At 35.7% G+C, this 23,189-nt stretch overlaps 1 protein-coding gene across 1 annotated transcript in view; it reads left to right on the plus strand.

Annotated features, from left to right (window-relative positions):
* Window positions 1-1,566: 1,566 nt before the first annotated feature.
* Window positions 1,567-23,189, plus strand: part of STK17B (serine/threonine kinase 17b) — a 30,149-nt gene continuing 8,526 nt past the window's right edge. The window contains exons 1-4 of the mRNA XM_045855796.1: window positions 1,567-1,828; window positions 11,805-11,970; window positions 17,552-17,764; window positions 21,807-21,951. Of these exons, the coding sequence (XP_045711752.1) occupies window positions 11,849-11,970; window positions 17,552-17,764; window positions 21,807-21,951 (480 nt within the window). The 5' untranslated portion in view covers window positions 1,567-1,828; window positions 11,805-11,848. The remainder of the gene's footprint in view (window positions 1,829-11,804; window positions 11,971-17,551; window positions 17,765-21,806; window positions 21,952-23,189) is intronic.

Raw genomic sequence — 23,189 nt, forward strand, 5'->3', positions numbered from 1 at the left:
GGCATAGAGGTGATCGGGCTGGGAGTGGAAATAGAAAACAGTGAAGATTTCTGATTTCTGGAGAATGGAAACTTCTTAAAGTTGAAAATTGATGAACAAGTGCTGATGAGGAGTATGGTGAAAAGCTACAGCCAAGGCAGAGGCAGGGAAAGACATGAAAAGCCCTCTGGAAGGTAACTGGGGAGAGTGGCGGGCTTGTGACCCCAAGAAGGGTTGTTTTACAGCAGGGATGGAGAAATGAGAAGTAATGTGGGACTGGGAAAATGATAGAGTGGAGGGTGGATTGTGCAGAGACTGCTAAGAGCTGGCAACGGACTAGCTTTGTCATTGAGGAGGTCCATAGTTAAAGTGTACACAGCACAAAACTCACTACCAGAACACTGCCCTGTGATCTCTAGAGATCACAGTTTCCAGAGCTGGTGCTGAGGCCTCTGGATTGCCTTTCCTGGAACAGACTCATTGGTTTGTGGATATTTAGATAATGGTAACTGAAAAGTCCATTAAGGATGCGGTTGTTGTTGTTTTTCCGGTTTCCATCTTAACTTTAGGCTTCTCTTTTCACTCAAAAGTTAGCAACAAGAAACTGGATAGATGGAAGCAATATTCTCCGAGTGACAAAGCTTAGGGAATAGACACACCCAACTGCGATGAGTGGCTTAAATGAGAACAAGCGGACGTCACCGAATGACTCTGTGACAGTTGACGCATAGTCTTGCGAAAAACAGTATGGACAAGCAAACGGATGGCCTAATGGGAATTTGCTTGGCTTTTTGGGATGGAACAAGGAAAGCTCCTCCTTAAATGCTGAGTGTTACAGTTTTTTGAAAGAGAGTGATTCCCCTCCTAATGCATTTTCCCAATAGTCTTCTACAATTATTTTAAATATGCTCTGCAACGAATTCTAGATTATACAGAACAAGACAAAAGCTCAACCGTGTCTTACACAAAACTTTCCACCTTTTCATTCTCCTGTGGGCTTTTGTTTTTTCCGTTAGCACCCTACGTGCAAAATCAGCAATTCATCCTATTGGGACTGCCCCTATACTGCCTTCAGCCGTGCCTCAGAAAGACTCAATTCACTGTAGTGACGTCGATGTCTGCCCAGTTGTAGCAAATTGGGCTCCCCACTTGCGGTAGGTTCTGGTCACCAGGAATGTGACTTGGAGGAGTCTAAAACAGGTCTCTAGTAGGAATGGAAACTTGGGAATGAATGGGAAGCAGCTGAGACTACCTTTGCTTCTTCCCTCTCCCCAGTCTACAGACTCACATCTAGTGGACTGACCACTCTGAAAGCGGGGAGTGGTGCAGCCCGGCACGCGGCCCTTACAGCGCCCGCCCCACCCCTCGCTGGTAGCAATTACCTCAGCGCCCCACCTGTAGTAGCTCCGCCCAGCCTCCGGCTAGCTCGGAGCGAGCCACACCCTCTCACCGCTGGGGCCCGCCCCGCAGCACGCGCCGCCGGCCGGCGCCCCGCCCTCCTGTCACGTGACAGCCCCGCCCTCTACCCGCGCTCGGATTGGCTCTACTGACGGAGGGGGTGGGATCTAGCTCCCAGCTTGGCCCCGCAACGCGGCTGCAGTTTTCAAACCTCAACTGTAAGCTCCGCTCACGTCTGCTGCGGCCGCTGGGAGTCACCTCACAAGGAGCCGGGTCACAGCTATTGGCCTTTGCGCGGAAGAATAAAAGTGGGTCCTACCACGCTCGGAGCTACCCGGGGCCCCACCCGGCTAGAGCTGGAGAACCAGTCCTATCGTGGCCACCGGCGTGGGGCGGGACGGGAGCCCCCTTGGAGGGGCCAACTCCGCAAGAACTTGCTGCGGCCGGAGCGGTAAGTGTCTTCCTTCTCGCGCGTCCGCGGTCCTGCTGGGATTGGCGGGTAGGCTTGGGACGGCGACTTCTTTCCCCAGAACCAGCCCCTCTACCTTCTTTACCGAGACCCCAAAGGTGGGAGGAGTCCCGAGGCGGGGGGGTTCTAGGCGGTGTGGGCGGAACCGTAGTACCTTGCCACCCTCCGGCCTGGCGGAGGTGGTTTCGGACTCGCAGCTCCTCAGGTGGCTGCTCCCGGCCCGTCGCCCCATCCCGCTTCCCTGGTTGCCTTGGGTTCGGCGCGGGGGACGGTCAGTAATCTTCCCGCTGCTCTTTCTCAGCCTGCGAGCTCGTCCTTGCTTGCGTGTGCGTGTGCGCGCCGTCTCCTGGCCGGCCTGGACTCTCCCCGTGTCGCGTCCCGTGGGGGCCCCCTTCACGACCGGCTTCTGCGCGTCCCTTCCACGTTGCGTCGACGTGGTTCTTCGTGTCCCTCCCTAGTTCACAGCTGTGGTGTGGGTACAGGACATGTTCTTATTTGGACTCCTGGACATGTCCTGCTCACAGCTGCCTTTAATCTAGAGAAAGTTTGTGCTCATCTTGTGGGGCATTTTGAGTTACTGCTTCTGAACAGTTTTTAAAGTCAGTGAGTAGAAAAGACAAATTGCTGTTGTTTTAGTGATTTTCCTCGATCTGATTGTATTTTGACTCTATGTACAGGACCTATGCTCAGACTTAAGGGTACATGACCTATGTTCAAACTCCGTAACCTATATTCACATGATGGCTACGATTTTGACATTTATCCAGCTCTTTTAGTGTAGGGGAAAGTTCTTCATTTGAGTTCCCTTAGAGAGATAAATAGAGACAAAGTTGAAAGAGGCTTTATGGTAGCTAGTAGATGATACTAGTTCTTTCTCGGGGATTTTTTTGGGGGGGTGGCAGTTCTGATGAGACTTGAGGCACTCCGACATCGATTTGCAAAATGAAATTAAGAAAAAAAAAAGACATTTAAAAAATCTATCCACATGCTGAAATGTCAGCGTTACGTCTGTGCATATCACATTCACTGGGTACTTTGCCAACATACGTGTTTACATCTGTGGTACCAGTGATATGATGAACCTGCAGTGATGTTTAATATGGCATGGCCTCTTTAAGTTCTTAAGTCGTAGAGAATGTGTGCTCTGAGACAGCGTGGTGGTCAGAGATGACTGGACAAGTGACTGCATATGTAACCAGGAGCACAATTTTATCAAAAGAGAAGATGATAACCTACTTTCTTGTTGATACAACATTATATAGTTTCATAGTGATCTGTCAGAAGTAGTGTAGTTTTCAGTCACTTCTAAAATATTTGTTTTATAAATATTAAACCACACAGAATTGTGTATTTTTGAAAAAGCAGGTCCATAGACAATGCCCTAATTTTAAGACCTCTCTCTTACCCCTTCATCCTCTTATGAGCAGATGCTAAATTTTAAACAGTATTTCTGATATTTTAATAATTGGAGTTGTTATAAGTAGCTGCTTTATTTTTGAGAAACGTATACATTTTAGATTATTTTTCTAAATTATGTATCTAAAATTAAAGTGGAATACATGGCAATATATTTGGGTTTTAAAAGTAAAACTTTTGTAATGTTTGAAGGCCTTTCTGTTTGTTTCTTAATGTTTTCAGGCAGAATGGTTGCCGTTTCTCTTGGGCTTATTGAATAGTGAATTACAATTCGTTTAAGATACAGTCAGTTTTTCAGGAAAATTGAGACTTGACTGATAACAAGTCTGAAGAAGGTGCAGGCATTTTTTATGGTTGTTTCTAATCAAACAATATTATTTTGAAGCTTGCACTAACAATGTTTTACTGTTAAGTAAACATTTAAATATATTTTAAAAGCTGTTTCAAAGCTATTTGATAATTATAAGAGAATTTGCTAATCAAAATTTTCCTCTCTTAATCTAGAGCCCAAATTTAAAACCTAGGAGTCAAGGAAATCCATTGCTAACACTTGCACTTAATCATAAAATTGTCTTAAAATTGTACATATATTGTAGAGCGTATTTCCTGTATATAAAATTGGCAGCTAACAACAGTACTTTTAGAATATCTGCTTTTAAAGGATTTTGGTTGATTTTTTTTTTTTAAAGAGTTCTTTTGCATCGTGCAGGTATTGGTTGTGTCAGAAACATTAACAGTCACTGAGGTGTACTTCCTTTACACTTGGAAGAACTTTAAATGTTTTAGTTGCTTTAGTTTTCCATAATATTGATGACAAAAATTTAGTGACTCATTTTTAAGTGGTTTATATTCTGTGATGGACTATAATCAAAGCATATTTCTTTGAATATTTTAATTAACAAATTTACTTAAAAATTAAGTTACAAACACATTTTAATCTAAATTATGTTGTGTTAAATGTAACTTTCAAGGCATGCTTTGTTAAAATTTTTTATTTCCTTCATTTATTTATCCTCTTTTTAGCACCAAATACATTTAACCTTGAACTTCAACATCTAAACTGGTCAGTTTCTTTTAGTATATATATATATACACGCAACATATTTAGTGCACCCCTGACTCTTTGCAACTTGTTCCCCAAAAGAGGGCGCAGTTATACTTTAAGCATTTAAAAATTTTTATATTAACAGTGAGGTGGTAATTTCATCTTTAATCCTCATATGATCACATTCCATTTTGCATTGGAATAGTTAGGAATAAACAGTACTTCGGTGATAACTATAAGTAAACAGTATTTTACAACAGAAACTTAATTTTTTGACAAGCACTGTGTGTATGTTGGCCCACTGTAGTTCCGTTTTGCAATATCTTCCTATACTGTTTCATAATTATAGGGTTTGGTTCTTCTTCTGAAGGCAGAAAATATGGCACCAGGCCTTACTGTCCTGGCCCAGACTCAGGCCCAGGGTCATTACCCGGACTTCATCCCTTGAGTAGTATATAAGAGTATGCTAGACTGCTTGGACTAGAGTCATTTAGCTGGCTTGCTATGTGATTTCCAAAGGATTAAATTCTTGAATTATTCTTTCTATTTAATCTTTTTTAAAAAAGATTCTTAGTAGAATACATATAAGGAAGGAATACAGTCTCTTCCTTGAAATTGGAAATCATTATTCCTATGTCTACACCATTACATTTACTTTTAATCAGTGACTAATTAAAATGAATCCGAACTAGCAGGAAGTTGGTACTTAATGTTGATGGATGCTGGATAAACAAATACCCAATTTCTCCGTTTCCTAGGGAAAACACAGTAGCTATAAATGTCGATGTATTGGGTTGGCCAAAAAAGCCTGTTAGTTTTCTCCATAAAATAAAAAACATGTTTTTCATTTTCACCAGTAACTTCATTGATGTGGATATTTTGAGTATGTTGGCTATCTCCCGCTGTTGGCTTTTGGTGTGTAGAGAAGCCAGGGATGCTGCTAAACATCTTCCAATGCATCAGATAGTCCCACAACAAAGAATCATTTGGCCAAAATGTTAGTAGTACCAAGAAACTTTGCAAAACCACTTTTGACACATTCCATCAGTCGCAGCATCTTCTCCATACACTGTGCAAATCTTTTTTGCTTTTCAGTTATATTTTTGCATTTCTTGAAATAATAAAGCATAATATGCTAAAAATGTTGCCTATTTCCATCTTCAGTATTAAAATGGCTACACAAAAATTCACCAATTTTGATGTTTTTTAAAAATGCATGCTGATATGGCAGCTCTCACAATACAATCTTAACAAAATTGTTTCGAATGAAGTTCAAGACTAAGCACTGCCAGAGCCATTGTATGGAAAAAACTAAATGAACTTTTTGGCCAAGCCAATAGAAGGGAGTTGTTTTCTAGTAATCTTGTGGCTCACTTTGCTTTCCATTGCCTTTCAAATTTATTTCAGGAAAATCTAGATTGATTAGTCTTTGACAAGGAAATATCTGAATTAATTTCTTGGTTGAGATAGCTCTTAAAATATTGATTTCCTTAGCTGAAGTAGGTATTCATGTAAAAAAAAAAAAAAAGGTGGCTACCTAGTCTGGAAAGGTAGGTAAACACAAAATAAATGGTTTATTGGCATTGCATTATGATATATGATGAAATAATTTTATCCATGTTCCCATACTTTATAGTCATCCTGGTTAGAAATGAAATTCACTAATAGTGATTTAAAATATACCTTATTTAGCCAAATACTAGCTGCATTTGAAGTTACAATATATAATTTCAAAATGAACCTCAAGTTCTGCACAACCCCTGATGATATGAGATGTACTTAAAAATTCTTCTTGCTATATTTCATTAATTCTTATAATTCAGTTCATCAAACATTTTGAAAATTCCCACAAGGTGCCAGACACTGTGCTGGGAGTTTAGACACAAAAGTATAGGGTTGCTGCCCTTTATACACTAAACATAATTGGGCTCTATCTTGTTAGATACTGAGATAAAGAGATATGTGAAGTGTAAAGGAGAGGCACTTAACCCAATCTGTGGGTTTTTAAAAAGTCAAAGCTTTCAGTGTGAGGTGGGGGAAGGGAGATGGATGCGTAAGAAAAGTTAGCCATTTAAGGGAAAGTAAAAAGGATGTTTCAGGCAGAAAAGTAAAAATGTGGAGGCAAAATATGAGATGTGAGTGTGGCAGGAAATGAAGCGGGTGTGCAGCTGGCCTCAAGGGCTTTTGTGTGTCATGCTGTAAGGACTTAACAGCTTGTAGGTAGTACTGGGAAGCTAATGGAGAGATCAAAGTAGGCAATTTAATTTTCTAGGTGTTTTCAACTATTCTATATGATACATTCTACTTTCATAAAATATTTTTATTTGATAAGTTTGAACTGAAAATAGTGATGAATATTTTTAAAATAGAGCTACTCAGAGGTTTATAGGGATCGTTTGTCTATTTTGATCACATCACATTAGGTTTCTCCCTTCGAGTAAGGTCCAGGTTCAAGTCGAACATTTCCTTCTGTTCCTTCCTTCACTGATGCATATGTGAATTCTTATTCTAATTATCGTTAATGGAAGTTAATGAAAAAAATCTGTGAAAATAAGTTAGCGATTCCCTGGCTGGTGTAGCTAGCTCAGTGGATTGAGCACGGGCTACGAACCAAAGTGTCACAGGTTCGATTCCCAGTCAGGGCACATGCCTGGGTTGCAGGCCACGGCCCCCAGCAACTGCACATTGATGCTTCTCTCTCTCTCTCTCTCTCTCTCTCTCTCTCTCTCTCTCTCTCTCTCTCTCTCTCTTTCTACCTCCCTCTACCTCCCTCCCTCTCCCTCTCCCTCTCCCTCCCTCCCCTCCCTCTCTAAAAATAAATAAATAAATAATAAAATCTTAAAAAAAAAAAGAAAATAAGTTAGAGATCCCATTATTCCTAGTGGTACTATGTAATTGAAAGCTTAATTGCATCTTGCTCTCTATTATCCTTTAACTGTTTCTAGTGCTTGATGTGTCTAAGATTGTGTGCCTACACACAAACACACGTATACAAACAAATTTACTAAGTCCCTTAATATTTTTATTAGTATAGCCTAATAAAGTATTGTGAAATGTATTTCAAATGAACTGAGACATAGTGTTTATTCGAATCAGTTATAGGTCTGTGAATTGTGGAAAACAAAAAAAGGTTGCAAATTGTTTGTTGGAGTTAAAGAGAATAGATGAGATGGAAAGCTTACTGATAACCTTTGTGTACCTCCTATTAAGTCTTTATGTACAGCCAGATGTTTGTGAAGGTTTTGGTGCACAGAAGTGACATTCAGCAGTGCTATATGCAAAATTGGCGAAAGGGGAGGAAATGGAAAAAATATCTGGTCTGAGGCAACTGGTTCAAGGGCAGTAAATGGAAGGAAAATGCACTTAAAGGATGTTATATGGATGTCTAAAACAGTTTGTAACATAGGTACTGTATATTAGTAATAAGTCAGTAAGTTTAAGATTCAGTCTTCAGAAATGTATTATTTGTTTTGTCTAAAATTTGGCTTGTGCTCCAGCATATTCTGAGCCATAGTAAAATGCACCAGAGTTCAAATAATGATTTTTGTATTAACATGTATTTTAAAAACTACTGATTGCCCAATGCTATTTTCAGCTACATATATAATCACACAAGTACATGTGGCATATTAATTCATTTTGATGACTAACAGTACATGTGAGTGAAGGAAAATTTGTTAGGGTAAAAAATAAACAAGCCAATGTCCTGTATTAGGAAATACTGCTAAGTAGCTTGAGTAATGAAGCCTTATTTATATTAATCGTCCATTTCAGTCATTTTTTTTTAAATGAACTAAGTTCTTTTCCCTTCTCATGTAACTAAATAATAGGGATTCAGTGTGTTTGGCTATCACATTTTGGATTTTTTTTGGAGGAGTCCCAGGATGAGCCTGGATTTTCGCAAGTGATAGTCATAATAGAGGCATGTGTCTTCAGGTTACAAATTGCTATTCATTATATAGAATTATAACTATAACATTTATTTGGAATTTCTTAAATTGTTTTTTCTATGCAGTATTAAGCAAGACATTAATTCTTGCTCAGTATTTATTCTAAATGCTTATGTGGTCTCTGTATAAAAATTGACATATTATTGGGATAATGAACACCATCTGCTCTATATGAATGCAGTGAAAATACTGAGACCTTAAAAAAACCTGAATAGCCCTGGCTTGTGTGGCTGGGTGGATTGAGTGCCGGCCTGCGAACCAAAAGGTTACCAGTTTGATTCCTTGTGAGGGCACATGCCTGGGTTGCAGGCCAGGTCCCCAGTTGAGGGCAGGCAAGAGGAAACCAATCAATGTTTCTTTTACACATCGATGTTTCTCTCCCTCTCTTCTCCCTCCCTTCTCTCTCTGAAAATAAATAAGTAAAATCTTAAAGAAAAACCAACCCAAAACCTGAGTAGTCATGGCTCTCAAACTACTAGCCAAGTAAACTCTTAATGTATGGAGTTATGTTTTGCTATTGCAGATGGGTTTTTGCATAGAGTCCAGTCATATATGTTTACATCCATCTTTTTTTACCCAAAGGTATTAATTTTTATTGATTATTAAGTAGTAATTGCTTAGTGCAGATAACTCAAACACAGGAAAGTAAAATACTGTCATAATCACACCACCCAAAGATGACCATTGTTAACATTTTGTCATAGTTTTCCAGTCTTTTCTTCTATTTGCTTTTATATTTTCCCACAAAATTATCATATTGTATTTAAAGTTTTATATCTTCCTTTTTTCACTTAATAATGTGAGTTTAAAAAATTATTTGAAAGCAAAATTTTTGAGTTAATATCCTATTATTTAGGTGCATTCAACGATTTTCCTATCGTTGGACTTTGGAGTTCATTCATTCCACAAGCTTTTTATTTTTTTATTTTTCACTTTTATAAAGTTTCATTGAACAAACACTTTTGACTACATGTAAGCCCTATATTGACTCTTTTGAAACTTGAGAGCAGAAAATACTTATTTGTAAAATATATCTTAGGTCTACTAGAGTTCTTATGAATAGATCGCTTTGTAGCTGATATATTATAGCATGTATAAACATCTTAGATTCTAGAACAGGGGTGTCAAACTCATTTTCACTGGGGGCCACATCAGCCTACCAGTTGCCTTCAAAGGGTCGAATATAATTTTAGGACTGTAAATGTAACTACTCTTTAACTATGGGCAAGGAGCTCAGTGCTGCTGGGTAGAAACAAGGTGCTGGGTGGGATAAAACAAGATGGAGGGCCAGATTCAGTCCGGGGGCTTTGTGTTTGCCACCTGTGTTCTAGAATGTAGATGAGGTGAACATCTTAGACTCAGGAGCCTGTATTCTGTCTCTGTGATTAAATTTGATATGTTCTTGTTCTCATGTTTTCCAAGTCCTAATTGATGAACAATGGGAATGTAGCCCAATTTGTATCCATGATACAGGTACATCGCTTCTTCGTGTGTGTGTGTGTGTGTGTGTGTGTGTGAGTGTGAGAATTTAATCTTTATTGTATTTTTTTTCCATTGCCTTTTAGTCCCCTTATACCTCCCCATGCTCCGGGAATCAGCACACTGTTGTCCATGTCCCTGAGTCCCTTTAATTTTTAATCTTTAGAGCTCTGCAAGGTAGATTCTGCTTATCTTCTATACTTTAGAGGCATCAGTATTGAAATATTCCTCACTAGTAATCAGAGAACTATAAAGTAAGTTACAAAATTCCATTTCACCTTCATCACACTAGACTGACCAAAATTAAAAGTTCAAATAGGGCAAATGTTAACAAGAAAATGAAGAGCCCTCCCAGGCAGCAGCAGTGGGAACGTAAATTGGGGATGAAAAGAAGGGACCAACTTCAAATGCATCTGTGATGTCTTAGTTATTTTTAATTTAAACACAGTATGGCAGAGTAATGAAGTTGAAAAAGCAAACATTTATTATGATATTTATTTGAAATATTTATTTCTTATTTTTAAAAGGAGCTGTATTAAAGTAGTTTACTAGGCTGCCATAATAAAGTACTACAGACTGGGTGATTAAAGCAACATATGTTTGTCATCTCAACAATTCTGGAGAGTAGTAGTTTGAGAGCAGTGTAGGCAGGGTCTGTGTCTCCGGAGGCCTTTCTCTTTGGTGTGTAGATGGCCTTTTGCGTGTGTTCACAGGCTCTTCCTTCTGTGTATTTCAGTGTTCTGATCTCCTTTTTTTTGTAAAGACACCAGTCCTGTTGGATTAGGGCCCACCCTAATCACCTCATGTTTTATCTTAATTACCTTTTTAAAAGCCCTATCTCCCAATACAGTCACTTTCTAAGGTACTGGCGGTTAGGATTTCAACATATGAATTTTGAGGGGAGTACAGTTCAGCCCATAACAGTACCAAAGTTAATTTAGTGACCTCATAGCTGGTTTAATGGATAAATGGGATTCAGACCTATATGTGATTCAGTCCAAATGTTATTTCAGAATGTTACACTGCTACCCGTAGATTAGTAGAGATGTACCCCCAAACTAATCGTCTTTGTATTCCCAAAGACCAAGAAAGTTAGAGGAAAAAAATTCTGATTTCAGAATAAAACAGAAAACAAGCTAAAAGCACTGAACTCAATCACTCTGCTTATTTGCTAAATTGCATTTAGTCATATTTGGATTTAGGAAGGTAAAGAAACACTATGTCAAGTAGGAAATAGAGAGCAAAATGTGGCAGAGAAAGATCAAAAGCCTAGGGGGTTATTATAAGAGGGCACTAGAAGAATAATACTGGGTCATTTATTAGACAGGCATAGCAGAAAGTGAGAAGTATCTTAAAATATATAGTCTGCTATTATAATATGAAATGGTAGTTTTGATGTTAAAACCAAAAACATGCAAATATTACAGAGTTTGAGATAAATATGAACTTCAGATATATATATCAGAATTCCAGAATAAGTTTTTCCGTATGGTCGGTCACTCATCCAACAAAATTATAGAGCTCTTCATATATGGCAGCCTCTCTGCTTGGTTCTCCCAAAAGAAAGAAACTCTTAAGACCTGTGAAAGTTTCTGAATGTAGTATTGAAATGTAGACAGTCTGTGAAACAAATTCCATTTCTTGTAGTCATTCAGATGTCAGTAATATGACTCACGAAAGATAAGTTCATACCAAATTTGTTTGGCCATTGTGAAATTAAATTTAAAAAGAATAACCTTTACTTTGCTATGATAAATTGTAAAGATACAACTTTAAAGAATGAGAGTTTAATTATTATTATAACTCTTCTAAAGAATTTTACAGGTTTTTTATAGTAGCTTTGTTCTGAATGAAGTCAATAATTTCATTCAAGTGCCGTAGAGGTGACAGCAGTTTATGTGTGCATCTTTTCTTTTGTGGGTAGAATGTGCTCTTTAAATCTTCTTTTTAGTTGTATCTTATAGCTATATTTGGAGCTGATAATGTAATGAATATCCTGTCTGAGATAACATCTTTTCTTTTCTTAACTACATTTAAGTTATACCTGCTATCTTTTTTTTTTAAATAGGTAAAAATAAGTGACAAAAGAAGCATATCTGGAAGTCATCTAACATGTCAAGGAGAAGATTTGATTGCCGAACTATTTCAGGCTTGCTGACTACAACTCCTCAAACTCCAATAAAAATGGAAAACTTTAATAATTTTTATACACTGACATCTAATGAGCTAGGAAGGTAAGGAAATTTTATGATGTGTATGCTGTTTAAATTTACATTTTGTATAAATTCACAGTTTATATAAAACTCAGTCATTATTTAACAATGATTAGAAAGAAAAGTCATCTTCTCTGCTGTTATTATACAAGGTCTAATCATAACTGACAAGAGGGTTAGTGAGCTATTTGGGTAAATGATATATCCTACCTAATTTGAGAGGCCCTGGGAGGAGGTCAGGGTTTTTCTTTGAGGTGGTATATGGGAAGAGGCAGCTTAGCATAGTGAATTGCCAACAAGTGCTGTGACCTCAATGAAATTACTGTACCTGTTTGGTGCTGTAGTTTCCTCATCTGAGAAGTGGAGATGAAGATAATTATGTATCTATCTTATTGGTTGTTGTGAGGACTAAATTAGTTAATATTTATAAAGCACTTATTAGAGTGCTATATGAGTTTTTGTTAAATAAAAAAATCCCTAGGATATTTTGCTGGACTAAAAACAATAAATGGTTAGATTCTCCTCTTCTTTCCTAAATTAAACAAAAAAATTAACTCATTTGATTGTATAATTCTGTATGACAAGGAATGTATGTCCTATAAGTAAAACTTGTACTTAGACTAATATTAATGTTTTAATTTAACCGAGGTGTAAATTCTTTAATGCACAGGCGTGACCTGAGATTATAAAACTATTTAGCATTACCATGTTCATACATATGGAAGTTACAAAAGATATACCAAATTATTTAAGTTATATATTCAGCATCTGTTGAGCTTTAAATTAAAAACACTTAACAAAGGGTTAGAAGATAGTGATCATTTTCTGTCTTCAGATTGATTTTAGTTCTGGAGGCAAGAGTTTGGCTAATACTAAAATGGTTTACTAATTTACTGAGTGTGTTTATTGATAAATGTACAGTAAAATAGTATAATTGATTTTTATCTTTGAAAATCTCAGTATCAAAGCAAAAATTGAATTATGAAAAGCAATTATGTTCTTGGCAGATTTTGGATGCAGTCTTTATTTAGTAAAATAAGGATGATATCCACCTCATCAGACTAAGAACTAAATGTGAAAGTAATGCATTTCGTAATTTCTGGCATATTTATTTAATCATATGTGCAAAATGTTTGGATCCTTTAAAAGATACAGTTTTAGGTTTATTAAAAGATACAGTTTTAAAAACCTTTCAGAATGGTTTTTAAAAATTGTTTAGTTCTAAATCTATAATTCTCTTTGCATTATAATAGGAAAGCATAAGTTTTCTTTTAGTTACCTATATCTCTCATGGAATAGTCATAGAATCTTTGCGATGGAAGGACTTTGCAGAGGATGGAAGGTGGTCAGTGGTCTTATGACAGTTTTTTATGTAGTGCAGCAGCAGTCTTCTGTAATTCTCCTAACAAGCTGTTTATTCAGCCTTGACTTGAATACTTCAGTGATGGGGAACTCGCTACCTCAGAATGTGTCTGTTCCATTTTGTGGGTACCTATTAGCCACAGCAAGTTCTGTTTTCTACTCTTGTTAACACCCACCCAATAGACATAGTTCTCTTTCTGTAGCTGCATATAATGTCCATGTGAAAATCCTTTAGAGATTTGAATATGGCTAAATATTGCCAGTTTCCTTAAATGCCCATCTTATGACCTGACTTCCAGGTAGCCTTCCTTGATGCAGTAACCCTCTTCTGCACCACTCTGTGTTTTTCATTGTTAGTCTTAAAATGAGACTCAGCATGGACAGAGTATTGTCAATATCTTACCATCTACAGTAGAACAAAACTTCATTTGAGGTAGCATGAGACTCCATTAGGAGTTTTCTTTCTTTTTGATTTTTTATCAGCCATGTCAAATATGTGTCAAATGGCATCCTTTAGTATATTGTCAAAGCAGATTAAGCTGAAATCAGCTGACCTATTTTTACTCTGAACCTAAAATTGTCTAAAGTTGTGTGATCTACTTAGTTGTATGATTTCTTTTCCGTTAAGATGAGAGGGCTGACTAGATGTCTGCAATTTTCGTTCTGTTGCAGAAATGTTTGGAAACTGCTTTGAGCAGGTAACTGAATATGCCTTGAACAGTACACACAATGAAGGCTCTTCTTTTCTGTTTTTCTAAGTCGCAGTTTTGATGAGTAAATGTACATACATTTATTAAATTAACTTTGTAAAATGTGGGGTATTATGGGAGCTAGAAAGTATAAAATATTTTTTTCTTTAAGGGGTTTTTTTGGAGAAGTTTAACTTTGCAGAAGACAACATTAATAATTCTAAATTGTTTTACAAATGAGAGGCCATCACAAAAATCATAAACTGGAATCTGATGTACTTTTTAACATTTTAGAGCAAAAACTTGTTGGATCTGATTAAAACAAATTCAGATTTCTGATATCCCATCTGCTAATATCTTTATGAAAGAGACCTAAAATTTTTCTTTTAATTGATATGGGCTACTGAATCACCTGGTAAATACTGATATATCTAATTAGAAAACCTTGATAAATTAGAAATCATGACCTTTCATCTGCCAAGAACTTGCTTTAAGCACTTTTAATGCCATTACCTATTTTAATATTCTGTACCTTTGTGAAATAGAAATTAGGATCATAACCTTGTTTCTCCTGAGGCTTGTATGTTTTGAAATATATAAACAAGTCTGGCATGTGATGAACTAACACTGATTTTTCTAAATCAATTGCTTTTTATTAATACTAAGATGTTAGTGTTTCAGAATTCATTTCCCTGTAGCAAGCTAAAGTAACATGTAAGACCTAACAGTTCATTTTTGACTATTCTCAAAACTGTATATTGTTCCTGTTTTTTTCTAACATGTTGGGTAAGTTTTTTTTACCCTTCCCCTAACTGAGGCAAGATTTCATAGGCCTTCTGTGGTCAGAAGGGTGAGGCTAGTGCAGAAATAAACGTCAGCTTCCTTTGTGGCTTACCTCCCCCCTCCTTTCACATTTTATTGTCTATTCTAGAATGCAGAAGGGTAACTACTAGACCTTTCACTGCTGGGAAATCTAGTGAGGTTTGCCTTTTTAGGGTATGAATTAATTATATGTATTTGTTAAGGGTTTAAATTTTTTTAAATGTTTCTGTTAAAATTTGATATAGAAGCATTATGTATTGAAGTTTATTTTTGATACTTTTAAACCACAATTAGCATTTTAGAGTAGAAATCAAATACTTAATTTTTTTCTAAGTCATTTGATAAATATTACCTTATTTAATAGTATATAGATGAATATATATAATATTGGAATCTCAAATAAGCTTTAAAAATATAAATGCTTTAAGTACAGGATTCAAATTAGCACAATGTAAGTATTATAGTAGGTTCTTAACTCTTGCATTCATTCAACAGATATTTTAGTTTTTATTATGTGTTAGCAAAGTGTAGATTTTATAATTATTATAGTAATAGGACACACAGGGTATCTGCCTTCATGGTCTTTTACTTAGTGGCGAACATTGACAAATAAATAATTATTCAAAATCATTTGGTCACCTTTGCCCTGGATTAGTGAGCACTAAACTTGTTTAAGAAAGCATACTTAGAGTACCTGAAATAATTAGATACAAAGTGTTAGTATTTAATTTTGTTTCTGAGAAAATCCTGGCTTGTAGTTTATAAAATTACAGCTGAACTAAATTGTCAGTCAGAATTGGTGCTATAAACCAGGTGGACAGTTTTCTTGGCTTACTAGTTTCAGTTTCCTAAGTTTTACAAAGTGGATTTCTTCATAAAATTTAAAATTTCCTTCCTGTTCTAGGCAAATTTTGCTTCTAAATCTAAGAAAGAATTGGCAGAAGTAGTTACACTTCTTTAAAAAACTATCTTAAAGGAAGGAATTGTTTTGTAGTGTTTTAGAACAGAAAGCTAGGAAATCACGTTCCACAGTTTAATTCTTGGCACTGCAGTTCCATATATGACCTTTCATGAGTCATTTTGTCTTAGTCTGACTCAGTTTATTCATTATAAAATTTATAAAACATGAGTGCTTTGAATATAAAGTTAGGGGGATGATTTTTTGCATGCTAATCGAAATGCATCAATTTGTTATTCCTTTTGCATACAGTAAGAAAATATTGTATAGTTAAACATCCTCAAATAATAAAAGTTCTTTCAAAGAGTCAGGTTTGTACATGCAGATTTATTAAGTTAATGTATATTTTGACAAATATAGAAGAGTCAAATTATACCTTGGTCATTTTTTTGGCATTAGCAGCTGTAATTTTTCAGCTTGATTTTCAGTATATTTCATTGGCACCGATTTGAAGGAAATTTGGGAAATAAAGAGTAGGAATTTTTGTCATCCTAGTCTTTGAGAATAGCAAGTAAAATATAATCAAGCAATAAATTTTGTCCTACACCCCAAATTTAAATATCAAATGTATTAAAAAGTTTTCCTTGTGAAGTACCTGATATGTTATGTTAGAAGTATATTTTAAAGTGGTGGAAGAGAAGTTATTCTCTGAAGACCCCTTATCTATACTTGATTTGTTAGTATCTAGAGAGTAAGTTGATCCTTAGGATAGAGGTTCTTAATTTTGAATTCCCTGAACTCAGGCTTAGAAGGTTTATGAATGGGCTTTGAAATCTGAAAGCCTTCTGGAATTGTATACAAATCTTTCTATTTAAGGGCAAGTGTACATTTTTCAGGGTAGACAGTTAATAGCTGTTATTAGTATCTTAAAATAGCATTACCAAAAATAGCTTTACATCGTTGGGAAACTAGATTTTGGGCAATTACAGGCTAAGAATATATATATTTGCCTGTGTCTTTAAATTTTGGCTGAGATACTGAGCGCTTCTATTGGAGAGAGCTAAATATACATCTATTCCTAAAATGATGCACGTGACTGTGATGGGTGAGTATGTACATAGCTGTTAATAACCATTAATTTTCTTAGTTGATGGTGAAGTGTCTTTGGGTACTCTCCATACGACATATATACCTTTGGTATCTGTTACAGGTTTCATAGACTGCTGAGCAATATTAAGAAATTTATTGGTAATACAACTGACAAATTGTTATAAAAAGCTTCAAAGTTGTTAAAAGTGGTGCTGAAAGGCAAAGTGATTACACTAATAAAATTAAATGTTAAGTACTCATTTTTGCATTCATCTTAATTTTTTATATTTGAAGGAAAGCTATTTTGATTACAGAGTTAAAGCTGTTAAGGGTATGGTCTTTGGAAATAGACCAAGATACATATCCTCTCTGGGGCCTGCAAAATAGAATAGCACTTACTAGGTAGGATTGTTTTGATACTTAAACACAATAATTTAAATGAAGAGATTGCATGGAGTCGTCATAAAAATGAGTTCTCCCCCTGCAATGATAATGTTTTAATAGTGGAAAACAAATATAATACTGTCTATACTGTTGTTGCATTTGCCCTTTTCATTTTTATGTGATAGTACTATACATTTTATAAAAGTACATGCAGCAGTTAAGAGAAGAAAGAAAAATTTTATGACATGATTTTTTTGAAAGGATTAACTTTAAATTTGAAGTATCACTGTATTTGTGTTATGCTAACATTGCTCTTTATGGGAAAGTTAAAATTGATTGTCCTTATTTTTTTCCCTAGAGGAAAATTTGCTGTGGTTAGACAGTGTATATCAAAATCTACTGGCCAAGAATATGCTGCAAAATTTCTAAAAAAGAGAAGAAGAGGACAGGACTGTCGGGCAGAGATTATGCATGAGATTGCTGTACTTGAATTGGCAAAGTCCTGTCCCCATGTGATTAATCTTCATGAAGTCTATGAAAATACTAGTGAAATCATTTTGGTATTGGAATAGTAAGTATACACTTTAATAAATTTAAGTAAATTTATGGTATCTGTTTAATTGGTAGGATAAGATGACTTGAAATTTCAAGAATAAGAAAAAGTGTGACAAGAACTTCTAAACAAGTCTGTGATAAAATATTTGAAGAACATAGTTTATATTCACATATTTTCACAAGGCTAAATGTACAGCTCCACAGATACTAAAACTAATTAAATAGCACAGAATAAATAACAACAAAATGTTAGTGAATGTGGTGATAGGAATATACTTTCATTGCCAATGAAACAGAAATTTAATGGATTTTTTGGAGAACAATCTGATAGGCAAATAGAATTGAAATTATTTACATATTTTGTCTATCTACTTGACAAACACTTCTAGGGAATAAACCAAAGAGAGTGATGGATAAACTTTCATGAAGTTATGCCTAACACAATGCTTGTTAGTAGGTGTGATGTGCAGAACTCCATGTTAGAAATTAGAGCAATAAGAAATAAAATATATCTCTTCCCATACATCAGTAAAAGTTGAAAACACCCAAATATTCAAAAGTTCGTCAGGTAGGGGGAAGAACATGGTTAAGCTGACTGGTTCGTTAACCAGTATGTTGGTGTGTGACTGTAAAACAGGGCCTGTATTGCATGACAGTCTGACACATGTGTTTGAACATCTGCAACAGTTGAAGAGATCGACTAAATTTATGTTTAGTATGCTTTAGGTTCTGATAGTTGTTTTTTTTTTGATAGTTGTTTATAAAACAAATCTTTATAATAAACTAAAGAGATAAGTATTTGTTTTAAAAATGCATAATAAATATAATTCTTTGTAATTCTTTTTAGCAGCTAATCTGTATCACTGCTTTTTTGAGTTTAAAAGTAAAATTAACCTAATTTTAGTATTCAGTTATCTTATGAATGAGAAGGTTTGTTTATATACCTACTAAAAAATCATTGTTTCTGTATCAGGAAGGTTGATTGCCTAGATTCAACTTGTAAATGAAAATAATTATTTTACAAAATATTAAACTGACAAGCTTAACATTTAAGAATGACTACTATGTACTTTTCTCAAAATACTAGTGTCCTAAATAAGGTGTATTATAGCACCTTCAAAATAAATCAGAATTACTGGAAAGCCAAGGATACTACCAATATGATTTTTTGTGTTTACATTTGTGAAGATTCTTCAGCTGACCTTCAAAAAGTTATCTATTGCCCTGGTCAGGTGGCTTAGTTGGTTAGAGCATCATCTTGTACACCAAAGAGTTGCAGGTTTCATCCCCAGTCGGAGCACATACTTAGGTTGCAGTTTCGATTCCCAGTTGGGGCACAAATGGGAGGCATTTTGCCAGATTAACTGAACCATTTGAGATTTGAGTGTATCTTGATATCTCTTCTTTACCTGCCAAAGTATTTATTTCATTTCTGCCAGCTTCTGTAATCTGCTTTTTATGTAATCTGCTTTTTATGTATTCTGTTTTTTCCCCTCCTCTTAACTCTTGCTCATTTTCTGTTTCCCATAGCCCCACCTATATAACACTTTCGTGGGGAAAATAGTAGTCCTACAACAGACACTGGTCAGCTTGCCAAACTAAAAGGAAGAGACAAGCAATCCTAATATTTGTTTGATCTTTTTACTGAAATAAGCAAACAAAAAATCACTAGGATACTTTCGATGGTTATAAAAGTAATAACCTGTTTATTGTGTTAAGTTTAGAAGATATAAAAAATGGAAATCATATGTAAACTATGTTTACTTTTTTGGCATATTTATGTATTTTAAAATTATTCTTATTTTTTTAGTCTATGCATATCTACCCTTAGAAACAAATTGTGATCTATTGGGAATACTCTATTGTAACTCTCTTTTTCAGTTAAGAGTATATTGTGTACATTTTATATGTAGATACAGTGTTTCTAAAACTGAATTTTAATTTAGCAAAGACTGTTTAAAATTGCCTTCCTGATCAGAGTTTAGTAAGAAGCACCAAATTCAGAAAGGCTGGATATTGGCTAGATAAGGAATTAATATTTGTTACTAATAATAGCTAATATTTATTGAACACCAAGTGTCAGACACTGCAATGATCTGCTTTGATCCTTATTAACATCTGTCATATTCAGTACTTTATGTGGCTTATCTAACTTAATTCTTATAGCAACCCAATGGAGTAGGATCTACCATTTTTCATTATGTGTCATTATGTTACAGTAGAAGAAACAGGCACATTTGCTTACCATTGCATTAGTAATATTATCTAACTTTTGTGGGAATATGCAAGGTAGAGTTCACTACTATAAATTTTAAAGCAAACTAAATGTTTCATATTCAGATTATCTTTACCATGATAAAGACAAATATTAAAGTTAATTTCTCATGATTTTTTTGAGAGGTGCAGAGGTTTGGGGGAGTTAAAGTTTGAAGTGTACACAATTGATGCTTTCACGTGTGTTCCTTACCATCTGTCCTACAGTTTTCTTTGGAATATCATAACCAAAATGTAAAGCAGCAAATCCCTGAGGCCTCTAGCTGCTGGCATGCTTGGTATGGATGACTCAACTGCTAAATACATCAGCAGTGGGGTCAGTCCTGTGACTTTGAATGTGAGACTCAAGTTTGTGACAAGCATTGATTTTTTTTCTTTCATGGCTCCTAACACATAATGACATGTTCTTTCCTTTTGGCAGTCAGTGAGATTTCTGAATTTTGTTTTACCTGCTTTGAAGAATGACTGCCTATTCGACCATTCATTCATTTATTCACTCATTCAGCAAACAAACACTAAACACCTTCTACATGCCAGACACTGTTCTTGATGCTGTTCATACAGCAGTGAGCCAAAGAAATAAAAATAATAGTGTTTTCTACTGTGAGTTCCTTTTTTATCACATTGAATAAGCTTTACTTGAGATATTCCCGAACATACCTTATACATTTGATGACTAGCCATTTAGATTTTTTATATGATGTTCTGAGATATTTTATCTTTTTTTAATCCTCTCCCTAGGATATATTTATTGATTTTAGAGAGAAAGAAAGAAAGAGGGACAGACAGACACAAAAAGAGAAAGAGAAACATCTAAGTGAGAGAAACATTGATCAGTTGCCTCCGGTACATGCACCTCCAACTGGGGATTGAACCCAAAACGTAGTCATGTGCCCTGACCAGGGATTGAACCTGCATCCTTTTGGTATATGGGGCAACACTCCAATCAAGTGAGCCACCCAGCCGGGGCTGAGACATTTTAGCTTATTTGCTTAGATTTAGTCCTCAAAAAACAAATCTTTTGCATTGTGATATCTCTCTTTTACAGATGAGGAAGCACAAATAAGTGATTGACCTTAAGTTATATTGCTGTAAATAGCAGATTTAGGATTTAAATTTGTATCATTTGATTCCCAACCTAGGAGTTTTTCACCACGCCTTTGTCAGCATTTTTTTGGCTTTTCAGTGCTTTAAAAAAAAAAAAAAAACATTTGGGTTCTGGCCCTACATATTCTTTGTGAAGCTGCCAAACAGGATATTGGTTAAGAATGTTGATTCTCACCCATCTTATACAGAGTCAGATTCAGACTTTGGTCCCTTTACTATGTGACCTTGTACAAGTTGCTTTATTCTCTTTGTATTTGTTTCTTCATCTGTAAAATGGGAAATAGTAACTATCTATGTCACGTGGTTGTCATGAGGATCAAAACAGATAATATTTATATTTATATATAAATGAATAAAATGAAGACAAAGAGCAGAACTGAGCTCGTAGTGTTAGCTATTATTTTTATTGCATAGTTAAGGCAAGTATTGAATTATAAAACAGTTTAATTTTATTTATTAAATGTTCAAGTATTAGTATCCAGAGTTTTAAATATTCTTGTCATCTACTTTATTCCTTAAAGATCTTTCCCACATCCTCTCTGCACTCATTAAATGTGTGTATTAGAGAGACTGAAGTGTAGATGGCTGTGAGTCTTTTACTTAACAAGTATACAATATTTAAAAGTGTCATAATTAGATCAATGATTTTTCAAGTTTCTATTTAAATTTCATTTCAGTGCTGCAGGTGGAGAAATTTTCAACTTGTGTTTACCTGAGCTGGCTGAAATGGTCTCTGAAAGTGACATTATCAGACTCATTAAACAAATACTTGAAGGAGTTTATTATCTACATCAGAATAACATTGTACACCTTGATTTAAAGGTAACATAACGTGATTTTAGCTAACATTATACTTCTGTTACTTTTTTGCTCTTGGTTTGCACAATCGCAGGTTGGTGTTGGTTGGAAACAGCAGTCAGATCATGCTGGTCTAAATGGCGGTGGGTGTGCTCTGCTACATGGCACCTATGTGCTGCATGGACTTAGTTTTGTCCAGAGAGAAGGAGCCTGCATGTGTGAGCAGTTCACATTAATCACTGCACTCTTAAAAAACCATCATTTCTCTATTATGTAAGGCCCAGGGGTGTCCAACCTTTTGGCATCTCTGCACCACACTGGGAAAAGAAGAGTTGTCTTGGGCCACACATTAAGTACATTGCAACACATAATCACAAAAAACTCTCGTAATATTTTAAGTAAATTTGCAATTTGGTGTTGGGCTGCATTCAGAGCCATCCTGGGCTGCATGCAGCCTGTGGGCTGCAGGTCAGACTTCCCTGAAAGCCATCATTCCATTCCATCTCAGTCTTAACACTCTGAATCTTCCTATCTTATAAAACTGACTATCTCTGAAAATACTCACTTTTGACCTCCTTCTCTGAAGATAACTTCCTACTAGTCCTCATTCCTTTGCTCCCTTATACTCTTCCATCTTTTTCTTGAGACTTTTGGTCTTTTGGCTCCTCCTTTTTTTCCTCTGAATCATTTGGGCCTCTTTCCCAAGCCCTAATACCTCTCATACTATTATCCTTTCTCTTTATCCTTCCTCCATAGCTACTCAAGGACATTAATGTCTGAATCAGTCTGGTGTTTTTAAACCATTGGACTCTTCTCTTTTCTCTCTAATCTCTTTTCCATAGACTCTAGCCTGCTCCATAGACTTACTGTCTTTAAGCTACAAACCAGGGAACTGTGAGGCCCAGAACAATCGTACTCTCCTGAACCATTTTCTGTTTCTGGAAATGTATGTCTTCTTTTGTGCTGTTCCCCAGAGCACCTTTTAACTGGCATACTCCTGTTTATCCTTTAAGATTCAGCTTAAGCATCATCTCTGTGGCAAAGCCTTCTTGGACTTTCTTATGGGCAGAATTAAGTAGTCTTTACTACTGAGTAGTCTGTATCTCACAATTAATTAATCAATCTATTTGTGCATCCATCTTTTTCCTCCAAGAATCATCTTTGCGTATATTTATTTATCATTGAATGTATAGCTGCTCCTAAATAGTAGTTTAGTACATGTTTGATGACTGACCAAATGGAATATATAAGCAATAAGTTCC

The sequence above is a fragment of the Phyllostomus hastatus genome, unplaced genomic scaffold (assembly GCF_019186645.2).
Source record: "Phyllostomus hastatus isolate PE091 unplaced genomic scaffold, TTU_PhHast_1.1 phas_contig_1, whole genome shotgun sequence".
In the NCBI taxonomy this organism is placed as follows: Eukaryota; Metazoa; Chordata; class Mammalia; order Chiroptera; family Phyllostomidae; genus Phyllostomus; species Phyllostomus hastatus.